The sequence below is a fragment of the Poecile atricapillus genome, chromosome Z, assembly GCF_030490865.1.
Source record: "Poecile atricapillus isolate bPoeAtr1 chromosome Z, bPoeAtr1.hap1, whole genome shotgun sequence".
Taxonomy (NCBI): domain Eukaryota; kingdom Metazoa; phylum Chordata; class Aves; order Passeriformes; family Paridae; genus Poecile; species Poecile atricapillus.
In genome coordinates this window covers 1822907-1845225 of record NC_081289.1, presented here as the reverse complement: position 1 = coordinate 1845225, position 22319 = coordinate 1822907, and the positions used below count along the sequence as shown (strand labels likewise).

Sequence of the window (22319 nt, the reverse complement as noted above, 5' to 3'; positions counted from 1 at the left end):
TGTGTATGGCCAAATTAATCCCATTTCCTCTTTAAATTCCCAGCCCTCAGCTTCAACAAGCCCCCAAGACACGTGTGGATATTCTCTCCCTTCCCTGCTGGGCTTGAAATCCCAACACCACAAAATATCACCTGATCACTTTGCCTTGTGGAAATTATTCTGCACTCTCCCGTGCAGAATAAAATAAAAACACGTAGGTGCTGTAATTCAGGTGATTCCATTATTTTTCTCGCTCCCTGGGTTAGCAATTGTCTTGTGGCTCCTCCGAGCTCGTGGGAATTTCACAAACCATTGGCTGATTTCCTCATTAAAGCCACGCCGTGGTTCATTAGTGCCATCTGTCAAAGCTGCCTCTTTGGCAAAGATTTCTCCTCTCAAGAGCAGCGCTGAGCCGCTCATGCCAAATGTTATAGATACAAATTATATTATTGGCCTTTCGCAGATATTAAAATGAATGTTACATGTGTAAGGTTAGGAAACTTTGTTGTATTAATATAGTTTACTGTTATCGATGAAACTTAGAAATAGTGGTATATTACACATATATGTTAGGCTATAACATGATATTAAAGCAAAAACTACTTTTGTTTATATAAACCAGAGACAAAAAAGACAGCCAGAGACCCCCTGCATTCTTAAATTGTTTTATCCAGATGAAGACAGCAGTGACCAGTGTTCCAGGGGAGGAATTTATTTCACCTCTGTTACCGCAGAGTGTGAAGCTGAAGAGAGAAGATTGATCTATTGGGAAGGGGGCGAGTTAAAACTAAACAAAGAAACATCTGAAACTTAAGAGAAATGTTTGAATTATGCATGAGAATTTGTAAATATGTAATAGGGTTCTGTTTTTAAGGGATAATCCTTTGTCAGTAAGGTATGCCCTCAGCTGAATGCTGAGGCACCTGGCCATATTTGTATATTTTACTTTATTTCTATCTCATAATTGCCTTTCTATTAAACTTTTTAAATTTTATATAAAAAATACATGAACCCTATTTTTCACACCAAACAAACGGAAAGGGCTTCCAATAATGTGCATTTTGGGGTGCAGCACCCTGTCAGTGCCGGGATGTTAAAATCCGTAATCAGTGTGAGCTGCGTGGCTCAACATCCCGGGGAATGGGTCCTGTGCTTCATCCAGGTGGGAAAAATTAAACATCCCAGCAAAAACCTGATGAGCCTTCTCAAATGGATGGAGCTGGCACATGGCACGTTTCTGTTTAGCTGTTTGGAGGGCAGGGTTTTTTCCCTAATAATCGTTTTTTTTCCCCCTAATAATAATTTTTTGTAGTGGGGTGGTGAAGCACTGGAAGCAGCACTTGATTGAGGGCTTTTATCATCCCTGCTCCCACTGGAACCCCTCTGGATTCTCCCAAGTGTGGAATTTCCCTTCACAAATCTCCCCTTAATCAATTTTTCCCTGTTCCTGGTGTTTTTTAGGAGCGGCTGAAGGGGGTGTTGGATGAAGACACCGCCGCTGAGGGACTCCACACCTTGGGCTACTCAGCCCCTGGGACTGAATATGCTTATCTTCATCTGTCACTTCCAGTAAGTACAAGCAAAAAACATCAGTTTAAGGCGCTTTTCTGCACAAATATTTCCTTTTTTCAACAGCAAATAGTTGGCCTTGTTTAAAAAAAAAAAAAAAAAAATGCCAAGAGGCAGATTTTTGTCTCTGCCTGCTTCATGTACAGGGTTTTTGATAAGACTCAGAGATTCTCCTGTTGACTGCCAGAGGTTTGTTTTTTTTCATGTAGTAACATCAGCAGTGAGATTTTTGATCCAGTCCTCAGGTGTGAAAAATGTATCTTCCTGCTCCAGTCAGCTGGAGGGAAAAAAGTGGAGGAATGTGTAAAACACCTGGAAATGCTGCGTTCAGGAAGTTAAAGTGGTTGTGTCTTTTCAAAGCTCTCTGCTGTTCCTCTCTTTTCCACACAGCTTTGCTTTCCTGGCGTTTTTCCTGGCTGCAGCTCTCTTTTTGTTGTTTCAAAGTCATTTTTTTTTGGCATTTTCTCCATTTCTGGCTGCTCCAGCATCACTTTGTGTAGATGTCACCTTGTTCTGCTGCTGCAGCTGGAGGGACCTTGGGGCTCCTCTCCAATGTTCGAGTTTACACAGCCGGTTATTAAAATCATGATTAAAATCCCTTCCTTTCCTTTTTCCAGGGTCGAGAGCTGAGTGACATCAGCATTCTCTCTGGATACATTCACCTGCAGAAAATGGAGCTTTCCTCCAATAAAATTAATGGTATGGAGTAAATAAACTACAAATTCTTGGGTTGTGAAACTGTTTCAGATGAGAAATGCACTGGACCACGGAGCTTCAGTGTCACAAAGCCTGGCTGACATTTCAGTGGTGTCAGACATTCCAGAGAACCAGGCTTGATCTCCTCCAAAACACCCAAAATATCCACGGCTCATTAAGACCAGCATATGTTTATCAGAGGGAAAGTGGAGCTTAAACTCTCATTTTATTACCCAGAGACAAAATTCCAGCAGATATGTCAAGGTGAAGGTGGAGATTTGACGTGTGCAGGTGGCAGAATATTCAAGTTATGCTTGGTTTGGTTTTCCCAGCCTTGAGTTTTCCCTTGTTGAGGTTTTCCATGGGTGACAAAAGGTAAAAAAAAAAATCACTTTTTTTTTTACATTTAGAAAGCTGCCAAATGGAGACTGGGATTAAACTCCATCAGCTGCTCCTTTCCTCTCCCTCATTTTTTTTTTTCCTACACATTTAACATCAAGTGGAATAAGCAGTGGTGGGGCAGCCACATTATTTCTCTCAAGTTCCTTTCACTTGAGGAGCTGGAGTCCAAGAATAGCAGCACTTTTGTAAAGCAGCTCCTCTCCCTGCTCATTTTAATAAGAGGTTTTTTTTTTTTCCTGTGGAGGCCAGATATGAACAGAGCAGGGACTTTTCCATAGCAACCACTCATTTACTCCTCATTCGTGGCCTAAATGCTTTTCTCCACTAATTGATAACTCAGGACAGAGTGAATCTGTCCTTCTAGAGGTGGATAGAATATAAAAATAATTTCTTGCTTAAAGGCGAGTCAGCTGGCGTAATGAAAATTAAATGTCGAACTCGGATATTTATTCTTTGTGGTTTATAAACCTTTTTTTTGTTGTTGTTTCCTCTAGGAGAAGGTGTTAATGTATCTGATTTCTGCATTTTAGGCATCACTTTCTGAGTGTGCAGCTCCAAATTGACTCTTAATTGCTTCAGGATGTAATTATCACATTTTGCCGTGATGATCTTTGCATTCAGGCACAGGATTTGACATTTTGTTTCATTTCTAGATCTTTCCTGTGTCAGTCACATGCCTTATTTAGTAGAGCTGAATGCTTCCAAAAACAAACTGACCACGTATTTCAGTTTTAAGGCACCTAAAAACCTCAAGGTAAGTCTGAAAAAAAAAAAAAAAAAAATTTAAAGGTTTAAACCCAAAACCATTTTCTGAATCTAAGTTAGACGTGTTTCAGCATAGGCAAAAGTCAATTTTTATCCTTCTTTCTTACCTCAGTTCACATTTTCCTTTTCCATCTTGCTTTTCCAAGTTCATTTGGGTCTGTCTTTTATTTATGCCTTTTATTTATATTTATATGTGTATTAATGAGTATTTTATTTGTATTTTTGTTTATTTATTTGTATTTTTATTTATGCCTTTTATTTTCTTCACCACTGAACCCCTGCATATGGCGGGAGGGTGGAACACTCAGCAAACTCCCAGCCAGAGTAAGTGCTGAAGAAATAACCCCAAATTCCTCTCTTTCTTTTTTTTTTTTTCCTTTAGGAAGTAGATTTTTCACACAATCAAATCCCAAAAATGCAAGATTTGTCAGCATATCACTCACTCACCAAACTCCTGCTGGATTGTATCCTTTGGGGAATTTGTGTCTCAGACTCCGACACCTGGGGCAGGGTTTTTCCTGATTTTGGGCAGATTCCTCTCACTTCATCCATTTAAAGGAGAAATTGGAGCTGGATTTGTTGTCAAAGGTTCTTTGTTTAAGGAATTTGAGGAGTTCTGTTAATGCTGAAGTTTGTTGGGAGGAATTCTAATTACTTGTATTGCTGTTTTTAACTGTAATGTTAATTTAAAATAAAAGAAATAATATAAAAAATTAAATCAATATTAAAAATATTAAAATAAAATTTATAAAAATAACATTAAATATAATGTAATATAATGTAATATAATGTAATATAATGTAATATAAAGTAATATAAAGTAATATAATGTAATATAAAGTAATATAAAGTAATATAAAGTAATATAATATAATATAATATAATATAATATAATATAATATAATATAATATAATATAAATATTAATAAAATATTTTTAAAAAAATAAAATAAAAATAAACAGAAAATAAACATAAAAAACCCTGTAAAATAAACATTAAAAAATAAACATAAAATGTCCTCTCAGGACAGATGGCCAGGACAGAACAGGTATAATTTAGACTGGAATAACCCCATAAAATTATAAATTATTGAATAATTTCTGCAGAATGCTCCAAGCAATGGGATTTAAACCCCTTCAGGATGAACCCTCTCCTGCCCAGCTCCCCACACCATCAAATCAAACTCAGTTTGTTAATTTATCCCCTGATTACCGCTCAGGTTTTGCGTTCAGCTCTTTGTTTTTTTCCTGAGAGCTCTGCACAGTTAACGAGATTGAGGAGATCCGAGGGCTGGAGAAGTGTCACAGCCTGAGCCAGCTGGGTTTGTCACACAACAGACTCACCACCATCCAGGGCCTGGAGAATTTGCCCATCAGAATCCTCAACCTGGTAAGAAAGAAATAATTCCTGATGGTTTTCCTGCCTCTTATCAATATATCAATACCTTAATGAAGATTATTACAGAACAAATTCCCAGAGGTCTCTGCAATATTGCTTTTTTTTTTTATTTTTTTTATTAATAATACAAATGTTGCGCAGAAACACAACCCAAACCTATTTTTGATGCAACCCAGTTGCTCTCAAAACATCAGGCTGCTTTTAAACAGCTTTTTCTTTGTAATAAGAAGTGAAAAATATTTAGTGGGACTTTCAAAATGAGTCCCAAAAAAACTATACAGAGCTCCTATTGGCTAGATTAGTTTTAAGCACCCACATAAATATTTGAAGTGAAGTGAATTAATCCCTTATCAAGAATAGAAATATTCTTTTCCAATCCTTTTTAAAAATTTAAAGGTTTTTCTTCTATTCTGTAGAAATGGATATAGAAAATACCAACTGAGATTGGCCCTTGGCTGCTGCAATATTCAGGGAAGGTGTTCACATTTAGCATGCTTTGAATAATATATTCAAATAGTGTTAATAAAATTATATTTCAGATCTATGATACCTCCAGGAGCTCTCAGTGATTCCCTCAGTGGCAATAAATTGGAATTTGTTCTCATTTTAGTGGGGAAGATTAACTCAGATTGGCCAAATCCCATCAAAATGTTCTGAAAGGAGCTCCAGGAGTGTGAGGATCTTTTTTTTCTAAATACTTTGAAGCTCTTTTCTCCAAATTTGAGCCACAGCAAGTCCCTTCACCGCCAATGTCCTGCTTTGTTTAAAGGTCTAACAGGAATTCCCTTGGGAATCTGCTCTGTCCAATGTAGGGAGATTGATAACAATTAAATCTTATTAAATATGGACACAATCCTCATTTGGGGTTCTTAGGTGCTGACATCACTATTGATAACACTGCTCGTCTTTTTTAATTAGCCACGTGGAAATTATGGAAATTGATTTTAGCAGAGCATTTTCTTTGGCTAATTGGAATAAAATGCAGTTCTTTTTTTTTTTTTTAATTGTTATTTTTATCCCCTCTCTTCCTAGTGATTCATCTTTCTCTCCCATTTCCCCTTGAGCTTTTTAGGCTGAAAAGAATAGAAAGTTCTGAAGTTTGGGAAGAAGACTTCAAAACTTGTAAATTCTGCCTTGCTGTACCAAAAACCCCTTTATCCCACTCATGTTTGCAAGGAAAAAATTAAAATGAGAAGCACAGCTCTAACGAACTGGACTCTTAGGAATTTTCTGCTTTTAAAGGATCTATCCCCAAATCCCTTTTGTTCACAGAATTTTCCCTGCACCTCTGGCTCAGCATTTTGCAACTCCAGCTCCGAGCTGCACCCGATTAACCAGAGGTCTAACGAAGCTCAGGAACAGAGAGGGAGCCTCCACGCTATTAATAACCTAATTAAACATTTAAAAGTCAGGAAAAATGTCAAGGACAGACAACTGGATTAACATTAGAGTCAGCTGGCTTATTTATTTCAACAGTTCCTAAATATTTATTAATAGAAGATGAGGCTTCCAAGCTTTTAGCATAAGATGAGGCTGATGGCAAAATAAAATCTGCAAGGTTATGGAGGAGGAATCCTGTGGAGAGGCCATCTGGGAGTGTGTGGCCACTGGGACAGGGATGAGCAAGGAATTGTTATCCCTGCTTGGAGTTTGTGGCAGAAATGATTTGTGGGGCCCTGAGGAATGAAACCATCTGGAGGCCAGTGAGAAACCAGGGCCTCGTTTGCAATAACTCTGAGGGTTGGTTATGGGTTCTCAAAACTTCGGAGTGTTTCATGTGGGAAAGTCTGGAAGAATTTACAGGAAAATAGTTTGGTTTTTTTTAAAAAAAATATTATTTTTTAAACATTTCTGTGCTGTCCCTGACAGTGAACGGAGCCTTTACTTAATGTGCATAAACACGGATTTACGTATTCCAGAGATTTTTTGTATCAGAGAATTGTGGAATCAGGAAAGGATTGGGCTGGAGGGGACCATAAAGATCATCCAATTCCACCCCTGCCATGGGCAGGGACACCTCCCAAAATCCCAGACTGCTCCAGCCTCGGATGCTCCCAGGAATCCAGGGGAAGCCACAGCTCCTCTAGGAATTCCATTCCAGGGCCTCCTCACCCTCCCAGCCAGGAATTCCTACCCCAAATCCAATCTGAATCTCTCCTCTTTTAGTGTATCATGTTCAGTGTAATCATGGAATGGTTGGGTGGGAAGGGACCTCAAAGCCCATCCACTGTCCAGGGACACCTCCCACTGTCCCAGGCTGCTCCAAGCCCTGTCCAACCTTGGACATTCCAGGGATCCAGGGGCTCCTCTAGGAATTCCAGCCCAGCCAGGAATTCCTTCCCCAGATCCCATCCATCCCTGTCCTCTGGCAGTGGAAGCCATTCCCTGTGTCCTGTCCCTCCAGGCCTTGTCCCCAGTCCCTCTCCAGCTCTCCTGGAGCCCCTCCAGGCCCTGGAATGTGCTGGAAGCTCTCCCTGGATCCTTCTCCTCTCCAGGGGAACATTCCCAACCCTCAGCCTGTCTCCTCTCCATCCTACCTTAATTTTTTCATTATTTATTCTGTAATCACAAGTGTAAATAGAGCCATGATTACAGAGGGAAATTCAATGTATTTATGTATATATATTCCATAATTTTCCATGCATCTCTGTGTTCTAAATTTTGAGGTGGATGGTGACAAGAGTGTTCTTGGGCCAAGATCAGCTTTTAAAAAATGTCAGAGCTCTTTTTATTGCTGTTGTCTCTTCAAGGTGAGTTGGAGATAAGCTAATCAGGAGAGAGCTGATTCCTTTATTTCCACGAGCAGGAATGTGACATATCAGGATGTGCATGAGGCTAATGCAGAAAGGCCTATTTGTGACAAGATTCTCCACCAGAAAGGATCCTAAAATCCAACAAATAGCTCTTTTTTCCCCTCAGAAATGTTGTTTTCCACAGAGGTTTATTAGCAGGAACGTAACACATCAGGAGGCTAACCCATAAAGGCCTACTTGTGACAGGTTTCTCCATAACAAAGAACCCTCAAATCCAACAAATAACTTTTTTTTTCCCCCTCAGGAATGTTGTTTTCCATAGAGGTTTATTTACAGTTTCTCTGCTTTATTTTTGGTTTTTTTTCCTCTTAGAGCTTTAACCAGATTGAGAAGGTGAATGGGCTGAAGACCTTGAAAGCTCTGCAGAGGGTGGATCTGTCCAAGAATAAAATCAACAGTCTGCAAGGCTTGGAGGAGCACAATCTACTGGAGGTGATCAACCTGGAGGATAACCAGGTACCAGGCTGAGCTCAGCCTCTTCCAACAACCCAGAATACTTTAATTTTTTAGCACTCAACTCCTTGAAGGGCTCCAAAAAATCACTCAGCACTGCAAGAAATGAATATTAGAAAAGACGAAATCTTTTCTTTTGGTGTTTCCCACGTGGATTCCTGGTGTCCTCTCAGCCCTTATTTAATATTTTAGGTGGGTTTCTCTCCTCTCAGGTCCCACTTTAGCACTCTCACACTTTGAGAATTCCCAGTGCTCCCCTGGCTGGGTCAGACAGGGATGAGTTTGCAGCTTTTCCGGCTGGATTATTCCGGAGGATCTTTACTTACACCACAGCTCTGCTGCTGCCAGGCCTCAGGGGGGATGGTTAATATCTCTCAGCTCAATTTTATGACCTCAGATTCTTCTGTGCTCTCAGCTGGAAACTCCCTGCAAGGCAGAACTGCAAGAACTCAGTTAAAAAGTGGATTTTGTTACGCAGCACAATTTTCTGTACTGGAAGTACAATGGCACCATCCGACTCATTTGAATTTTGAATGCCAAACCAAGTATCCACAGTAATTTTGATATTGATCTTCCAGCATCTTTAACTGAAAAAAAAAATCAATTTGTGAATCACTCTGACGTCAAAGACTTGCAAAAAAAGAGATAATCTAAGAAAATAAAAATATAAAGCAGCAGCGAAACATTTTCTGTCATTTTTTCCCCCCTAGAAAGAAGATTTAATTCAAGTCACTGTGGATTCTTTTTCTCCCTGTGTTTAGGTTGACATTTAAAGGTACCTCAATTGCAGCAGACAGGAAACTCTCTAATGGTGTGGTTGTTATTAACATTAATAACACCACTTCCACTGCCTTATTTATTTTCCACTGTTCTTCACAGCACATAAAAACTCTTAATTTCACCTCATCAAAACTTGCCTCTTTGAGTGATGTCATTGAAACTGTTTAATGAGTCACCTTTTTTTGAATGTTGCTTTCTGAAGGATAATTTAAAGAGGAGTTTTAATTGATTAACATGTGGAGTTACTTCAGCTCACGACCACTCAGGATGATCTTAAATTCTTGGGTTTTTAAAAAATGGGCACAACAGGTTTAGCTGCAAATGTCCTTTGTAAACATTCAGTGATTTTCAACTGTTGATGGTTGGAATCGTGGGATTTATTTAAGAAATCCACTAAAATCACATTTAACTTTGTGAAAACTGTCCTGGGTGGGGTTATTCTTACCTCAAAGTGAGTTTTGAGTAGGCTGTGGTGGAGGTTTATGTTTTTAGACACTTTAAAAGAATCAAGTATAAATTAGGGAGAATCTGGAATCTTTTCAGTTCAGTTGGGTTTTTGGGATTTAAAAGTGGCTGTGAAAGAGATGGAGAGAGGCAGGAGAAAAGGGAATGGTTTTACACTAAAAGAGGAGAGATTTAGATAGGATTTGGGGAAGAAATTCCTGGCTGGAATTGTGGGGGGAGGTCCTGGAATGGAATTCCCAGAGGAGCTGTGGCTTCCCCTGGATTCCTGGAAGCATCCAAGACCAGGATGGAGCAGTCTGGGATTTTGGGAGGTGTCCCTGCCCATGGATGGGGTGGCACTGGATGGGTTTGAAGGTCATTCCAACCCAACCCATTCCACATTCTCCCCAAACCAAGAAAACCAGGTTTCCTTGGACCACACAAACCTTGATTCACCCCCACAACTGAGTGCCCAGCTTTCCTTTGTGCACAGATGAGACCCCAAACAGCTTGGACCCTCTGGACCCCCTCATTTTTCCCTTTAGACACCCCCACGGACAAAAATCCTGATCCTTTTTAGCCAAGTGCTGCAAGTTCTATAGGACAAACTTGAACTTCAGTGAAAAGAAACTCTTAGAAGGATTTTTTTTTAAATTTTTTTTTTATTTTTTAAACTACCCAGCCAGAGCACGAATTTAACTGCAGAATTGCCTCACTTAAGCACATCAGCACATTAAAAGCCAAATGCATTAGGGCTTGACATTTCAAAGAACTGGGAAAATGCAGGTGCTTGGAAATTGCTGTGTGGATTATCCTGCTGCTCCAGCTAACAGCCAGGTTGTCTCCTTTTGTGCCTCATGGAGTGCAGTTAACATGTAAACCCCTTTTGTGATTTATAATAATTTTTTTTAATGCCCAGATTTGAAGAGCAGGCGTTAAAATACTTCATTTTCCCCGCACTGTTCTCACGGGTTGTGTTGCTGCTGATTTACGCTCGGTTTCTGTCCCTGCTCAGGTGGCTGAGCTGAGTGAGCTTAAATGGATTGAAGATCTGCCTCTCCTCAGGGTTTTAAATCTTCTAAAAAACCCTCTGCAGGTAAGAAAGAATCAAAAATGAGAACCTAAACGTGGTGGTTTGAATCCTTTTAGCCCCAGTTTCTGCCTCTAGAAGAGGACAGGTCATTTCTCTTGAGTGATCCAAGATGATTCTATCCCAACTCTTGTGATTTCTAAATTTTGTGTGAACTTTACAGTCATTCCCAATGCCAGAAAGAAGAAAAATATTAAGAGTTTAATTTTTTTTCTTGTAATTGCCAGGTTTTTATTGCCTTTTATGAGGCTGGTCTGTGTGGCACATGATGAAATTAGCAGGAAAAAGTACCTGAAATAGACTGTTCCTGGTTTTCCATAGTCTGAAAGGCTTTTCCTGCTGAAATGTCCTTCTCCTAAGCAAAGTCTGATCAGATCCCTTTCCATTTTTAAATTCCCATCTTGGCATTTTGAATATTATGGTTACAAGCTTTTGAAGAACTCAGCTCTTGCTGCAGCAGCTGAGCTCATGAAGGGTCAGTTTGGGCAGTGTCTTGACACCCTTCAGGGTAAAAAAACCTTTTATTTTCCAATGTATTAAGGCAAATTTAATTTTAACTGATTGGAATTAAATATTGGCTGGATTAAATTAAGTGTTTTCTGTCAAAATGGAAAATTTTTCCCTCAGGAAGAGGAAGGTTATTGGCTCTCAGCGATTTTCATGTTGCTCCAAGTCACAGAACTGGATCTCAAGGAGGTTTCTGTGGAAGAAAAGGTAAGCAAACACCATTTCATTCTGGAAGTTTTCTAAATAAAGACCATAAATTCCAGGCTTGCAGTTGTAGCAAACCTCCTCCCCCAAAATCCCACTTAGCTGAAATTCTGTTGGATTGGAAACCTTTCCCTGCTGTGGTGGAATTTGGTGTCTGTGGTGGGCCCAAGCCGTGCTGGAGCTGCTGTATTTCAGGGAATTGTCCTTTCAAAGCCATCCTTTCAGGGAATCCATCGCTCCCAATTTTATCTGTATAAATTTTGGGGTTTTTATTTAGTGCCAGGCTCTCTCCATCCTGAACACACAGATGAAAATGATACCAGAGTGCAATTTTCCCCGGCTGCCCAAGATGTTGATCTTATTCTTTATGTGCCAACCTGTTTTCATCTCAATACAATTTTGAATACATCAGTGAAATTTTTTCTTCTCTATGGGCTGTAAAAGTGAACCTGAGTGACTGGTTTTGACCAGCATTTCACTTCTGAGTGATAAAAGTTGTTTCACAAAATCCTCTCCTCGTGTCATTTTAGGGTGCCTCCTCTAACCTCAAGAATTCTCTTGCCAAACTGAATTTGGAGGCAGCAGCTCTCTGTCTAACACAAAATGGATGTACAGGAATGTGGGTTAGATCAGGAATGTCGCTTGGAAGTGGAATTCCTGCTTGTCCAACTCACCATGCGATTCCCACTGCGGAGAATAAATATCTCTTGCATTAAAGGAGTTCCTGAACTTCCTTCAGGATACCAGGATGTGCTCCCAGCCGCTAATTCAGAGCAAAGGACCAAATTAGAGCTAAAATGAAATTACTTCACTCCTCCTGAATTGTGGGGATGTGGAGTTCTGAGTTCTGGGTGTTTCCCCTCCGATTTCCCCACGCTGCTGGCTAACGCAGGCGTGGCTGCCACACAGCCCTGGGATTCCAGGCTGGAAAGGACCTCATGGATTGTCTGTTCCAGCCTTTCTTGGGAAAAGCACAATCAATATAAGTCCATGTCCAGCCCAAAAAGCAACCAGCATTGGTGAACCCACCACTTCCCTGGGGAAATAAATTCTCATGGAATCCAGGAGGGTTTGGGTTGGAAGGGACCTCAAAGCCCTGCCATGGGCAGGGACACCTTCCACCGTCCCAGCTTGATCTGAGTCCCATCCAACCTCCTCTTGGTTATTCCAAAGGCTGATTGGTCTCATTTTGGGATTGGAAATTTGGAATTGGAAATTGTCTGTCTCATGTCCCACGGGCTTTGCCTCGGTCATTCTTTAATTATTTCTGAGCATGTGGCGTTAATAACCCCCAAAATACGCAACTCGTTAGTGGTCAGCAGAGCTTCCAACAGGATGGATGGAGGGAATCCTTGGAGTCTGAGTGCTCTCCCTCCCAGGAAAGGCAGGAATGCGCTGTCAGGGGTCTGCTCGCTTTGTTAATGCCCATCCTGTAACAAACGAGTGGCTTCAGTCCCCAAGGATTTGAGTTTGGCACCTTCCACCAGCACTGAGAGGATGCAAATGAACGGGTAATTAAAACCTCAGCAAAACCGCTCTTGCATCCTATGGGGCATCCTGTTTTCTTCCCAGGAAAAGGTCGAATACATTAAAGACAGTGAGCTGTGTCTGGCTGCCTTCCATCCATCCCTCAAATCATCCTTCAATCCCCAGGAAAGATTTCTGCTCCTGACCCTCGGGAGCACAAAGCCATCCTGACTCCTGGTGATCTGCCAAGCCTTTTGCAGCTGGAAACAATTCCATCACTTCTCCCTTTCCTTTCCCCCCCCTGCCCCTAAATTTTGGGAACAGGTCGCTGCTGTGAATAAAGGGGACCCTCCTCCAGAAGTTGTGGCTGCTGAAGATCACAGGACTCACCTTTTGTACAACTTTAAGCGGCCCCAGAGAGTCCTGGACAGGTGAGTTCATTTCACAGCTGCTCCTGACGGTGGCACTCAAGTAAAGCAGAATTTTGTCACATTCAGAGGGACATTTTTCCCGAGGAGAACTCCTGCAGGATTCTGCCAGCAGCCCGAAAACGAGGTAAATCTGATTTGGTTCAAATTGATTACGAAACGAAGCTCTTCATTCACCTCTAAAGTCTGAGACAGATTGTCCACAGCTCCGCTGCCTTTCCTCAATCTGTTGGAGCAGATGGGCACTCGCACCACAAACGAGAGATGCAAAATCCCTCCCCGTGCCCAAAGGCACCGGAAAAATCCCTGGAGGCAGCAGAGAGCTGGAAAACTTCTCCTTCCCCTTCTGCTGATGCCTTCTCTCCCCACTGCTGGCATCCTGGTGGGATAAAATGATTTTATTTGGTGGCTTTGGGGCACATTTTGAGTTCATAAGGGGAAGTTTCCATGTTTTACCAGAAGAAGATGATTCCATGAAAAGAATGGAAGGGAGAGGCAGGTGGATGCTCTTTTCCCAGTGTCACCATTCCCAGGTGACTTCTCCCAGTCTCGTTTCTCCTCTGAAAAATGGAATTTTTGCTGCTCTGCAGCTGTGTCCCGATATTTGAGGAGTTCTTGGAAAATTCTTCCACATAATCTGATGGAATGCACTATAAATATATGTGGATTATTGTTATATTGGCTGCAGTGGGCACTGAGATCAACCTTTGTGCCCCGTTTTGGTGCTGAATTAATTAATAACTGAGTAACCTGATAGAAAATCCAGCATTTGGTAGCTCAGAAATTTGTATTTTTATTGTGACTCTGTTTTCTGAGATCACCCACAAAAACCAGGAGCCTTCCCAGTTGTGACAACAGCTCTGAGAATTCTTTTAAAAACAAAATCCCAAAGATTTATTTATCTTTTTATTTTTGCAAGATTGGAGATTTCCTAAAATAATAACACAAAATTGGCTTATTTTTCTTCTTAAAAAAACCCCAAAACCCCTAAGGATTTTTTTTCCCCCCAGGGCTGTGTTTAAGTATTTACTTTAAATATTTGCTTGGTGGATTTTTAGATTGATGGAAAGAAGGAATTCTGCCTTCTGCCAGAGGAAGTGTGCACACAAACACAAAAACATCGGCCCAGCCTTTGTGGGACTGCCCCAAAAAATTAATGATGCCTCGAACATTGGCCCATGCTCAGCTGGAAAGTACTCCAGAGTCATTAATGAAATCTTCCTAATGATTATTGCCTTTTCCACCCAAAAAAATGCTTTTTGGAACCAGATCGGGGGAGTTCATTTGCATCTCTCTTTCTCCATCAGGTTATAATTAATTCTGGGTTAGTGATATCTTTATTATTACAAATAAAACCTGGAAACAAAGCAAAAAGCTCAATTTTTGCCTGCCCCACAGGAAAAAAACATTGAATTTCCTTTTCTTCCCTCTCTGAGTTGGTGATTTTACCTGTAATATTGTGGATATTTTGGGTATTTTCACCTCTTAGAGATGCTGGTAACATTTGAAAATGTTGCTCAGCTACACGGGGAGCAGAAATTTAATTTAATCTCCAGTTTCATGGGCCAGGACAGGATGATTTTTGGTACCTGGCTGTTGAGGAGAAACCCATTCAGAGAAAGACCCAGAGCGTGGTTCTTCTTGACAATTAAAATAATTAATCATTGGAACAATTTACCAAAAGTTCTCCACAACTGGAAGGTTTGAAATTCAAATATGATCTCACGGAACCTCCGGTATCGGGCCGGAAACAGGAACCAGCTTGGAGAATTCCAAGTAGGATGAGGGGAGGGTGATTTTGATCATCAAGACAATCCCTTCTGGCCTGAAAGTTTATTAATCTTTCACAGCTGTGCCCACAAAGACAAAGAAATTTGAATTACGAGCCCAAAACTCTTTTCCAGAAGCTTAGGAACCCCGAAACTTTTAGTGTTGAGAACCAAGAAGCGGTGATGGAATGAAAGTCAGGATAATGGAAATGTTCTCCCTGTTCTCCTGCTGAAATCCCAAATCCCAGGAACCTGAGGAGGCGGGGAACTGGGGATTTCTTGAACAGAATTTGAATTTTGAGGGTGATCTTGTGGAGGGATGATTTATTGGGTGTAACACATCCTGGTGGAAGGAAAGATGCCAGAGGAATTCTGCATTTCCCACGCCTGAAACAGGAACTAACTTGGAGAATTCCAAGTGGGATGAGGGGAGGATGATTCTGGTCATCAAAACAATCCCTTCTGGACTTAAAATGTATTAATATTTCACAGCAGTGCCCACAAAGACAAAGAAATTTGAATTACGAGCCCAAAACTCTTTTCCAGAAGCTGTAGGAACCCCCAAGCTTTTAGTGTTGAGAACCAAGAAGCGGTGATGGAATGAAAGACAGGAAAATGGAAATGTTCTCCCTGTTCTCCTGCTGAAATCCCAAATCCCAGGAACCTGAGGGCACAGGGAATTGGGAATTTCTTGAAGAGAATTTGAATTTTGAGGGTGATCTTGTGGAGGGAAGATTTATTGGGTGTAACACATCCTGGTGGAAGGAAAGATGCCAGAGGAATTCTGCATTTCCCATGCCTGGAACAGGTCCTGTGCAGGGAGAAGGAAAAAAATTCTTTATTTTAAGGACTGGGGAGGCTCTGTCACAAGTTTTCCAGAAATTTTTAAATTTTTACCTTTAGTTTTACCTTTCATTTTACCTTAAATTTTTTCCCAAATTTTTACCTTTAATGTATTGTGCTAAATCAGCTTTTTGGGCTAATTATATCCATATATTCTGGTAGGTGACAGAGATGCTTTGCTGCTCCTGAAATAGGAGTAAAGCCACGATTTTGTATTTTTTTTCCTCCTTGATTATATTGGAATGTTGTCCTTATTTCTTAAAGAAGGAGTTATTTGTTGGAGGGATGGTAAAAGAAATTTATTCTATTTTCAGGTGTCTGTGTTCACCTGTTTTAAATCCCATTAAATGGACACAGAGGCAGTTTTCTTTCACTCAAAATTTAGTTAAAACTACTTAAAAATCACTGAATTGGAACTATTTCAATTATTTATGACATATTTCCAAGTGGCCCAATCAAAATCTACCAGAGATTTAAAAGTGAATTGAAAAAAATTAAAAATTAATCTAAAATTCTGTTTTTATCTGCCTAAATAAATTGTTGGACACTCATAAGTGCAGAAATCCTCTTCATTCTCCTACTTAGAGCTGGAAGTGGAAAATCTGAATTTAATCCTCAACTCAGCGTGGAGAAAATGGAGAATTTTATATTTTTGCAGCGCTTTTATTGTGGTTTTATTTCTGTTCAGTGGAGTTTTAAGGATCTGAGTGGGGTTTTTTTTGTATGTTTAATTGAAGAATTTTTACACTTTCACCTGGCACAGGACATGGAAGTCAATGAGGAGAGTGGAAAAATCTGTAGGATTGAGTTTATTCCAGGTTTATTCCAGTTATCCTGCTCATTAAAATATTCCCATCTCTAAAAAAAAAAACTCAGCAAACCCCAGCCTTTTAGAAAAGGCTGTAAATCAGGTGAGATCAGACTAAAAATAACATTATTCCTTCCAAAAAAGAGGGTTTAATGCAGATTTTTTTGCTATTTTTACGTTCAGAGCGCCTCCATTTTTGTCTGCGCTGCAAATGACATGAGATGAGTTGAAGGGGTGATAAAATCTCTGGAAAGCTTTGTAAAAAGCTGCTGAAATTTGATTTTTAGGTGATTTAATGCGCTCTGGTTTGCCTTTCTTGCAGCACTTTGCTTGATGCTGGTGACCCCTACCCCATGCTGGTGTTACTGGGCCCTCTGGCCTGTGGGAAGAGGCAACTTTCTCTCAAAATCTGCAAAAAACTCAAGAATTTCTTCAGATTTGGGTAAGTTCTGCTTCCTGAGGTTAAAAAAAAAAACAAACATCAAAGGATCAAGGTTGGAATTGTTGTTGGTTTGATTTGTGGGTGATTTTTTTTTTTGGAAATGAGTTAAAACCAAAGAATTTTGCTGCATTTTCTTCTCTTGCCAAGGCTTGACTGCCTGAAGTCAATGGGAGAAAAGATATTTAAATTATAAATTTCTTTTCAAAAGTGAACAGGGAAGAAACAAAAAAGCAAAATAAACAAACAAACAAATGGAAAAAACCCACAAGCCAAAACAGGAAAAAAAAACCACAGGAAAAACCCAAACAAATAAAAAAAAACCCCAAAAAAACCCCCAAAACCAACCAAACAAAAACCCCACAGACCAAAGCAAAACAACCAAAAAACCAAAACCAAAAACAAAAAACCAAAAACAAAACCAAAAAAGATCCCAAAATCCAAATCCCCGTAAGAAAACCCAAATAAACAAAAAAACACAACCAAACCCCCCCTCAAAAAAAACCCAAAAAAACAAGAAAAAAGAAAAAAAAAAAAAACAAACCCAAAAAAGCCCCAAAATACCCCAAACAAACAAAAAAACACACAAAAAAAACCCCCAAAAACCCAAAATAAACAAAACCAAAAAAAACCTGCTCTGAATTCCCTTTTTCCCCATTTTTTATAGCACTAATTTATCCATTCATTTTTATTTTTAAGGGAAAAATCTGTTATGTCACTAAAAATTCCTTTTTTTTCCCCCCTTTCTTTAAACCCATAGATTGAAAATGACAAATTCAACTCCAATTGAATTTTTCCAAACATTCTGTCAGGGTATTTTTTTTGTTGTTGTTTTTTAAGAGCATTTTTATATTGTGTGTTTTATTCCCTAAAACTTCCACCCATGAAGGGGGGGAAAGAAAAAATAAAATAAAAGGGAGAAACAGAACCTTAACAGAGCAGAAAATTGCATCCATAAAGCAAAGTTGTATTTTTAATTATTCAGGGGAGATTTGAGCAGTTTTATGGCTTGATATTTCAACCATTCTGCTCATTAAAAATGGATTTTATGCAAGATACTCTGGCAGTCTGAATGTAAACATGGCCCTGCAATTAAAAAGGGCTGAAATGTGTAAAAATTGCAGGAAATCGAGTGAAATTGGCCCCTCCAACCATCTGGCTCGTGCTCAGCAGTGACCTTTGGAGCTGGGTGTGTTTTGTGTGATCCCAGAAAAAATCAGGGAATTTTACAGAGTCTGTGTGGAACTCGCTGCTCTCATTTTGGGGTTTTTTTTTTTGGGAAAAAAGTGCCACCCTCTGATGCTGGCACTGAATTTCTTGAAGGTTTTCAGCTCAGCTCTCTGGAATAAATGAGCAGAAATGGCAGGAGAAAAATCTGATTTTTAAACAGAACGAGAGCCACTGAATATTTCAGGCCCAAATTGTTACCTGCATTAATTATCTAATTTTTGGGGTTTTTGGGTTTTTTTTTTAGTGTTTCACCCTGGTGGCTGAATTTTATCCTCATGGGATAGCAGGGAATTCCTTTCCCAGCCTTTTATCCCTCATTAATGGCAAAGCAGAAACAAGGAAAAAAAAATCTGATTTTCAAACAGAATGAGAACCACTTAATATTTCAGGCTCAAATTGTTACCTGCATTCATTATCTGATTTTTTGGGGTTTTTTAGTGGGTTTTTAGTGTTTTACCCTGGTGGTTGAGGTTTATCCTCATGGGATAGCAGGGAATTCCTTTCCCAGCCTTTTATCCCTCATTAATGGCAAAGCAGAAACGAGGAGAAAAAAATCTGATTTTCATACAGAATGAGAACCACTGAATATTTCAGGTTGAAATTGTTACCTGCATTAATTATCTAATTTTTGGGTTTTTTTGGGGGGGTTTTAGTGGGTTTTTAGTGTTTTACCCTGGTGGTTGAGGTTTATCCTCATGGGATAGCAGGGAATTCCTTTCCCAGCCTTTTATCCCTCATTAATGGCAAAGCAGAAATGAGGAGAAAAATCTGATTTCCAAACAGAACAAGAGCCACTGAATATTTCAGGCTGAAATTGTTACCTGCATTAATTATCTAATTTTTGGGGGTTTTGGGGATTTTTTAGTGTTTCACCCTGGTGGCTGAATTTTATCCTCATGGGATAGCAGGGAATTCCTTTCCCAGCCTTTTATCCCTCATTAATGGCAAAGCAGAAACAAGGACAAAAAAATCTGATTTTCAAACAGAAGGAGAACCACTGAATATTTCAGGCCCAATTTGTTACCTGCTTTAATTATCTGATTTTTGGGAGAGTTTTTTGGGGGTTTTTAGTGGGTTTTTAGTGTTTCACCCTGGTGGCTGAGCTTTATCCTCGTGGGATAGCAGGGAATTCCTTTCCCAGCCTTTTATCCCTCATTAATGGCAAAGCAGAAATGAGGAGAAAAATCTGATTTTCAAACAGAATGAGAACTACTGAATATTTCAGGTTGAAATTGTTACCTGCATTAATTATCTAATTTTTGGGAGAGCTTTTTGGGGTTTTTTTAGTGTTTCACCCTGGTGGTTGAGGTTTATCCTCATGGGATAGCAGGGAATTCCTTTCCCAGCCTTTTATCCCTCATTAATGGCAAAGCAGAAATGAGGAGAAAAATCTGATTTCCAAACAGAAGGAAAACCGGTTGAAATTGTTCCCTGCATTAATTAGCAGGGTTTTTGGGGGATTTTTGGTGGGTTTTAGTGTTTTATCCTGATGGGAAGCTCAGGTAGCTGAGGTTTTTACTTTCCCTGCCTTTCATCCCACTTTCCTCCCCAGTTTCAGGATTGTTCCTCCCCTTCCCATTAGAGATCTGTCGAAAAATGGGATTTTTGAGCTCTTTCTTAACCTCACAGTCCATCCCAGCTCCTTTCCCACATTTAGGATTTGACTTTCTATCATTCCCTGAGCTGACAGAAGTGGGGAAAATAAATGGATTCATCATTTCTCAGTCCCAGGCTGCTGTGACAGCCTCAGCTCAGGCCAGCCTGGGCTGGGCAGGGATTTATAGCCAAAATACCCCGTTACATTTAACTTTTTTCGGTGTATTTATGGGTTAATCTTTCAAAAACGCAGCACTAGGGGTGTGATTTGCACCTCTTTCTATTTCCCATATTTCTTTGCTGCTTAAAAATGAAATGATTTCCAGTTTTCCCTCTTTCCCCCCTTCCTGCTGCTGTTCCAGGGATTGAAAACAGGTTATTTCTTTATTGTCCCATAAATCTCCCAGGCCCTGTCACACCACCAGGACAGCTTATTTTGGGGAAGAAAACAGACTCGATTATTATTTCATTTCTCAAGAAGAATTTGACAAAATGGTGAAAGCAGTAAGTACCTGACTCCTGTCCTTGCAGCTTTTTTCCTGCTCCCACAGTGAACTCAACTTCTCTGTCCAAGCCTGGTTTAATTTTCATATTAAATTAAATTTATATTCATTTATAAATTATATTAATTTATAAAATTAATTTAAAATTAATAATATATTTATATATAATTTATATATTTATATACAATATATATTATATATTGTATAATTTATATTGTATATAATTATTATTTCTATATTATATATTATATATTATATATTATAATATATAAATATTTGTATTTATTTATATAATTTAGATATTAATATAAATTATATAATTGATAAATTATTTCAAATTTATAAATTATATTAAATAATAATAATATAATTTATAAATTATTTTAAAGAATAATTATAATTTATAAATTAAATTAGATTTTTAATATTAAATTTGTGCCTGGGTGTGACTGTTTATTCACTCTCAGTTGTGTTTTTAAGGTCACAGACAGAATCCACCAATTTCTTGTAGATTTGTGCTGTCTTTTCTCCTGTAAATGAATTTATAGAAACCACCAAATGGGCAAGAAGGTCACTGGGGAATATTTATATAGTAGTATAACATAGAAATAAACTTATTTTCAGGCACAAATGTAGTGTGGGGTTTATTGGTTTTATTTTTTCAACATTCTCCAGCAACCCTGCAGGGAATTCCTTGGAAGTTTAGCAAATCCCCCCCTTAAGGAGTGATGTTTCTCTGAAGGATTTCTGCCTCCAGCTGCTCTTTTTGATGCCTTTTGCAACAAAACTTCGCCTTTAAAAGCCTCAGCAGAGCCCATTATTTGTATTTATACAAAAAGAGGAAACCAGCAGAGCCTGAAACAACTGAGCTGTCCCTTTGTGACAATTATCAAGAAGTTTAATTTTAAAAACATCAAATAATCTGCTTCCATCTCTCTGGGGCTGCAGAACTTTGAAATGCCCCATCCAATCCCATATTTTCCTTGCAGATGTGTGGAATCTCTTCCTTTCCCTTGGAATCTCCCATTTTTCCATGGCCTGGTGTGGTTTGATGTAAAATCAGCAGAAGGAAGTGCCTTGCTTTGGATTTTCCTTTCCAGAGGGAAGGGATGGCCCAGGAATGCTGTCAGCTCTTTGTTCTCAGGATTCTGGAATTTGATTATCCATGGCACAAGCCCAGATATGGGGGCTCTTTTCTGCTGATTTTGGGCTCTCAGTGCTCTAATTAACGCTGATTTTGGGCTCTCATGCCCTCATTAACACTGATTTTGGGTTCTCATGCCCTCATTAACACTGATTTTGAGCTCTCACCACCCTCATTAACACTGATTTTGGGCTCTGGTACCCTCATTAATGCTGATTTTTGGCCCTGGTGCCCTCATTAACACTGACTTTGGGTTCTCATGCCCTCATTAACTCTGATTTTGGGCTCTGGTGCCCTCATTAATGCTGATTTTTGGCTTACACCATCCTCATTAATCCCGATTTTGGGCTCTCACTTCCCTCATTAATTCCGATTTTGGGCTCTCGCTTCCCTCATTAACTCTGATTTTGGGTTCTCAGTGCCCTAATTAACACTGATTTTGGGTTCTCATGCCCTCATTAACACTGATTTTGAGCTCTCACCACCCTCATTAACACTGATTTTGGGCTCTGGTACCCTCATTAATCCTGATTTTGGGCTCTCCCTGCCCTGATTAACACTGATTTTGGGCTGTCAGTGCCCTCATTAACTCTGATTTTGGGCTCTCGTTCCCTCATTAATCTTGATTTTGAGTTCTCACTTCCCTCATTAACACTGATTTTGGGCTCTTGTGCCCTCATTAACACGGATTTTGAGCTCTTGGTTCTCTCAGTGCCCTTATTAACACTGATTTTGGGCTCTCATGCCCTCATTAATGCTGATTTTGGGCTCTGTTGCCCTCATTAACACTGATTTTGGGCTCTCACTTCCCACATTTTGGGCTCTTTTGCCCTCATTAATTTTGATTTTGGGTTCTCATGCCCTCATTAACGCTGATTTTTGGTTCTCACTGCCCTCATTAATGCTGATTTTGGGTTCTCACTTCCCTCACTAACGCTGATTTTTGGTTCTCACTGCCCTTATTAATTTTGATTTTGGGCTCTCACTGCCC

At 39.6% G+C, this 22319-nt stretch overlaps 1 protein-coding gene across 1 annotated transcript in view; it reads left to right on the top strand.

Moving 5' to 3' along the window:
• LOC131592670 (leucine-rich repeat and guanylate kinase domain-containing protein-like) overlaps window positions 1-22319 on the top strand; it is a 49551-nt gene that overhangs the window by 542 nt on the left and 26690 nt on the right. The window contains exons 2-12 of the mRNA XM_058864343.1: window positions 1441-1548; window positions 2166-2247; window positions 3300-3400; window positions 3794-3875; window positions 4677-4801; window positions 7936-8079; window positions 10316-10396; window positions 11018-11104; window positions 12893-12999; window positions 16739-16858; window positions 20089-20185. Coding sequence (XP_058720326.1) covers window positions 1441-1548; window positions 2166-2247; window positions 3300-3400; window positions 3794-3875; window positions 4677-4801; window positions 7936-8079; window positions 10316-10396; window positions 11018-11104; window positions 12893-12999; window positions 16739-16858; window positions 20089-20185 — 1134 coding nt within the window. The remainder of the gene's footprint in view (window positions 1-1440; window positions 1549-2165; window positions 2248-3299; window positions 3401-3793; window positions 3876-4676; window positions 4802-7935; window positions 8080-10315; window positions 10397-11017; window positions 11105-12892; window positions 13000-16738; window positions 16859-20088; window positions 20186-22319) is intronic.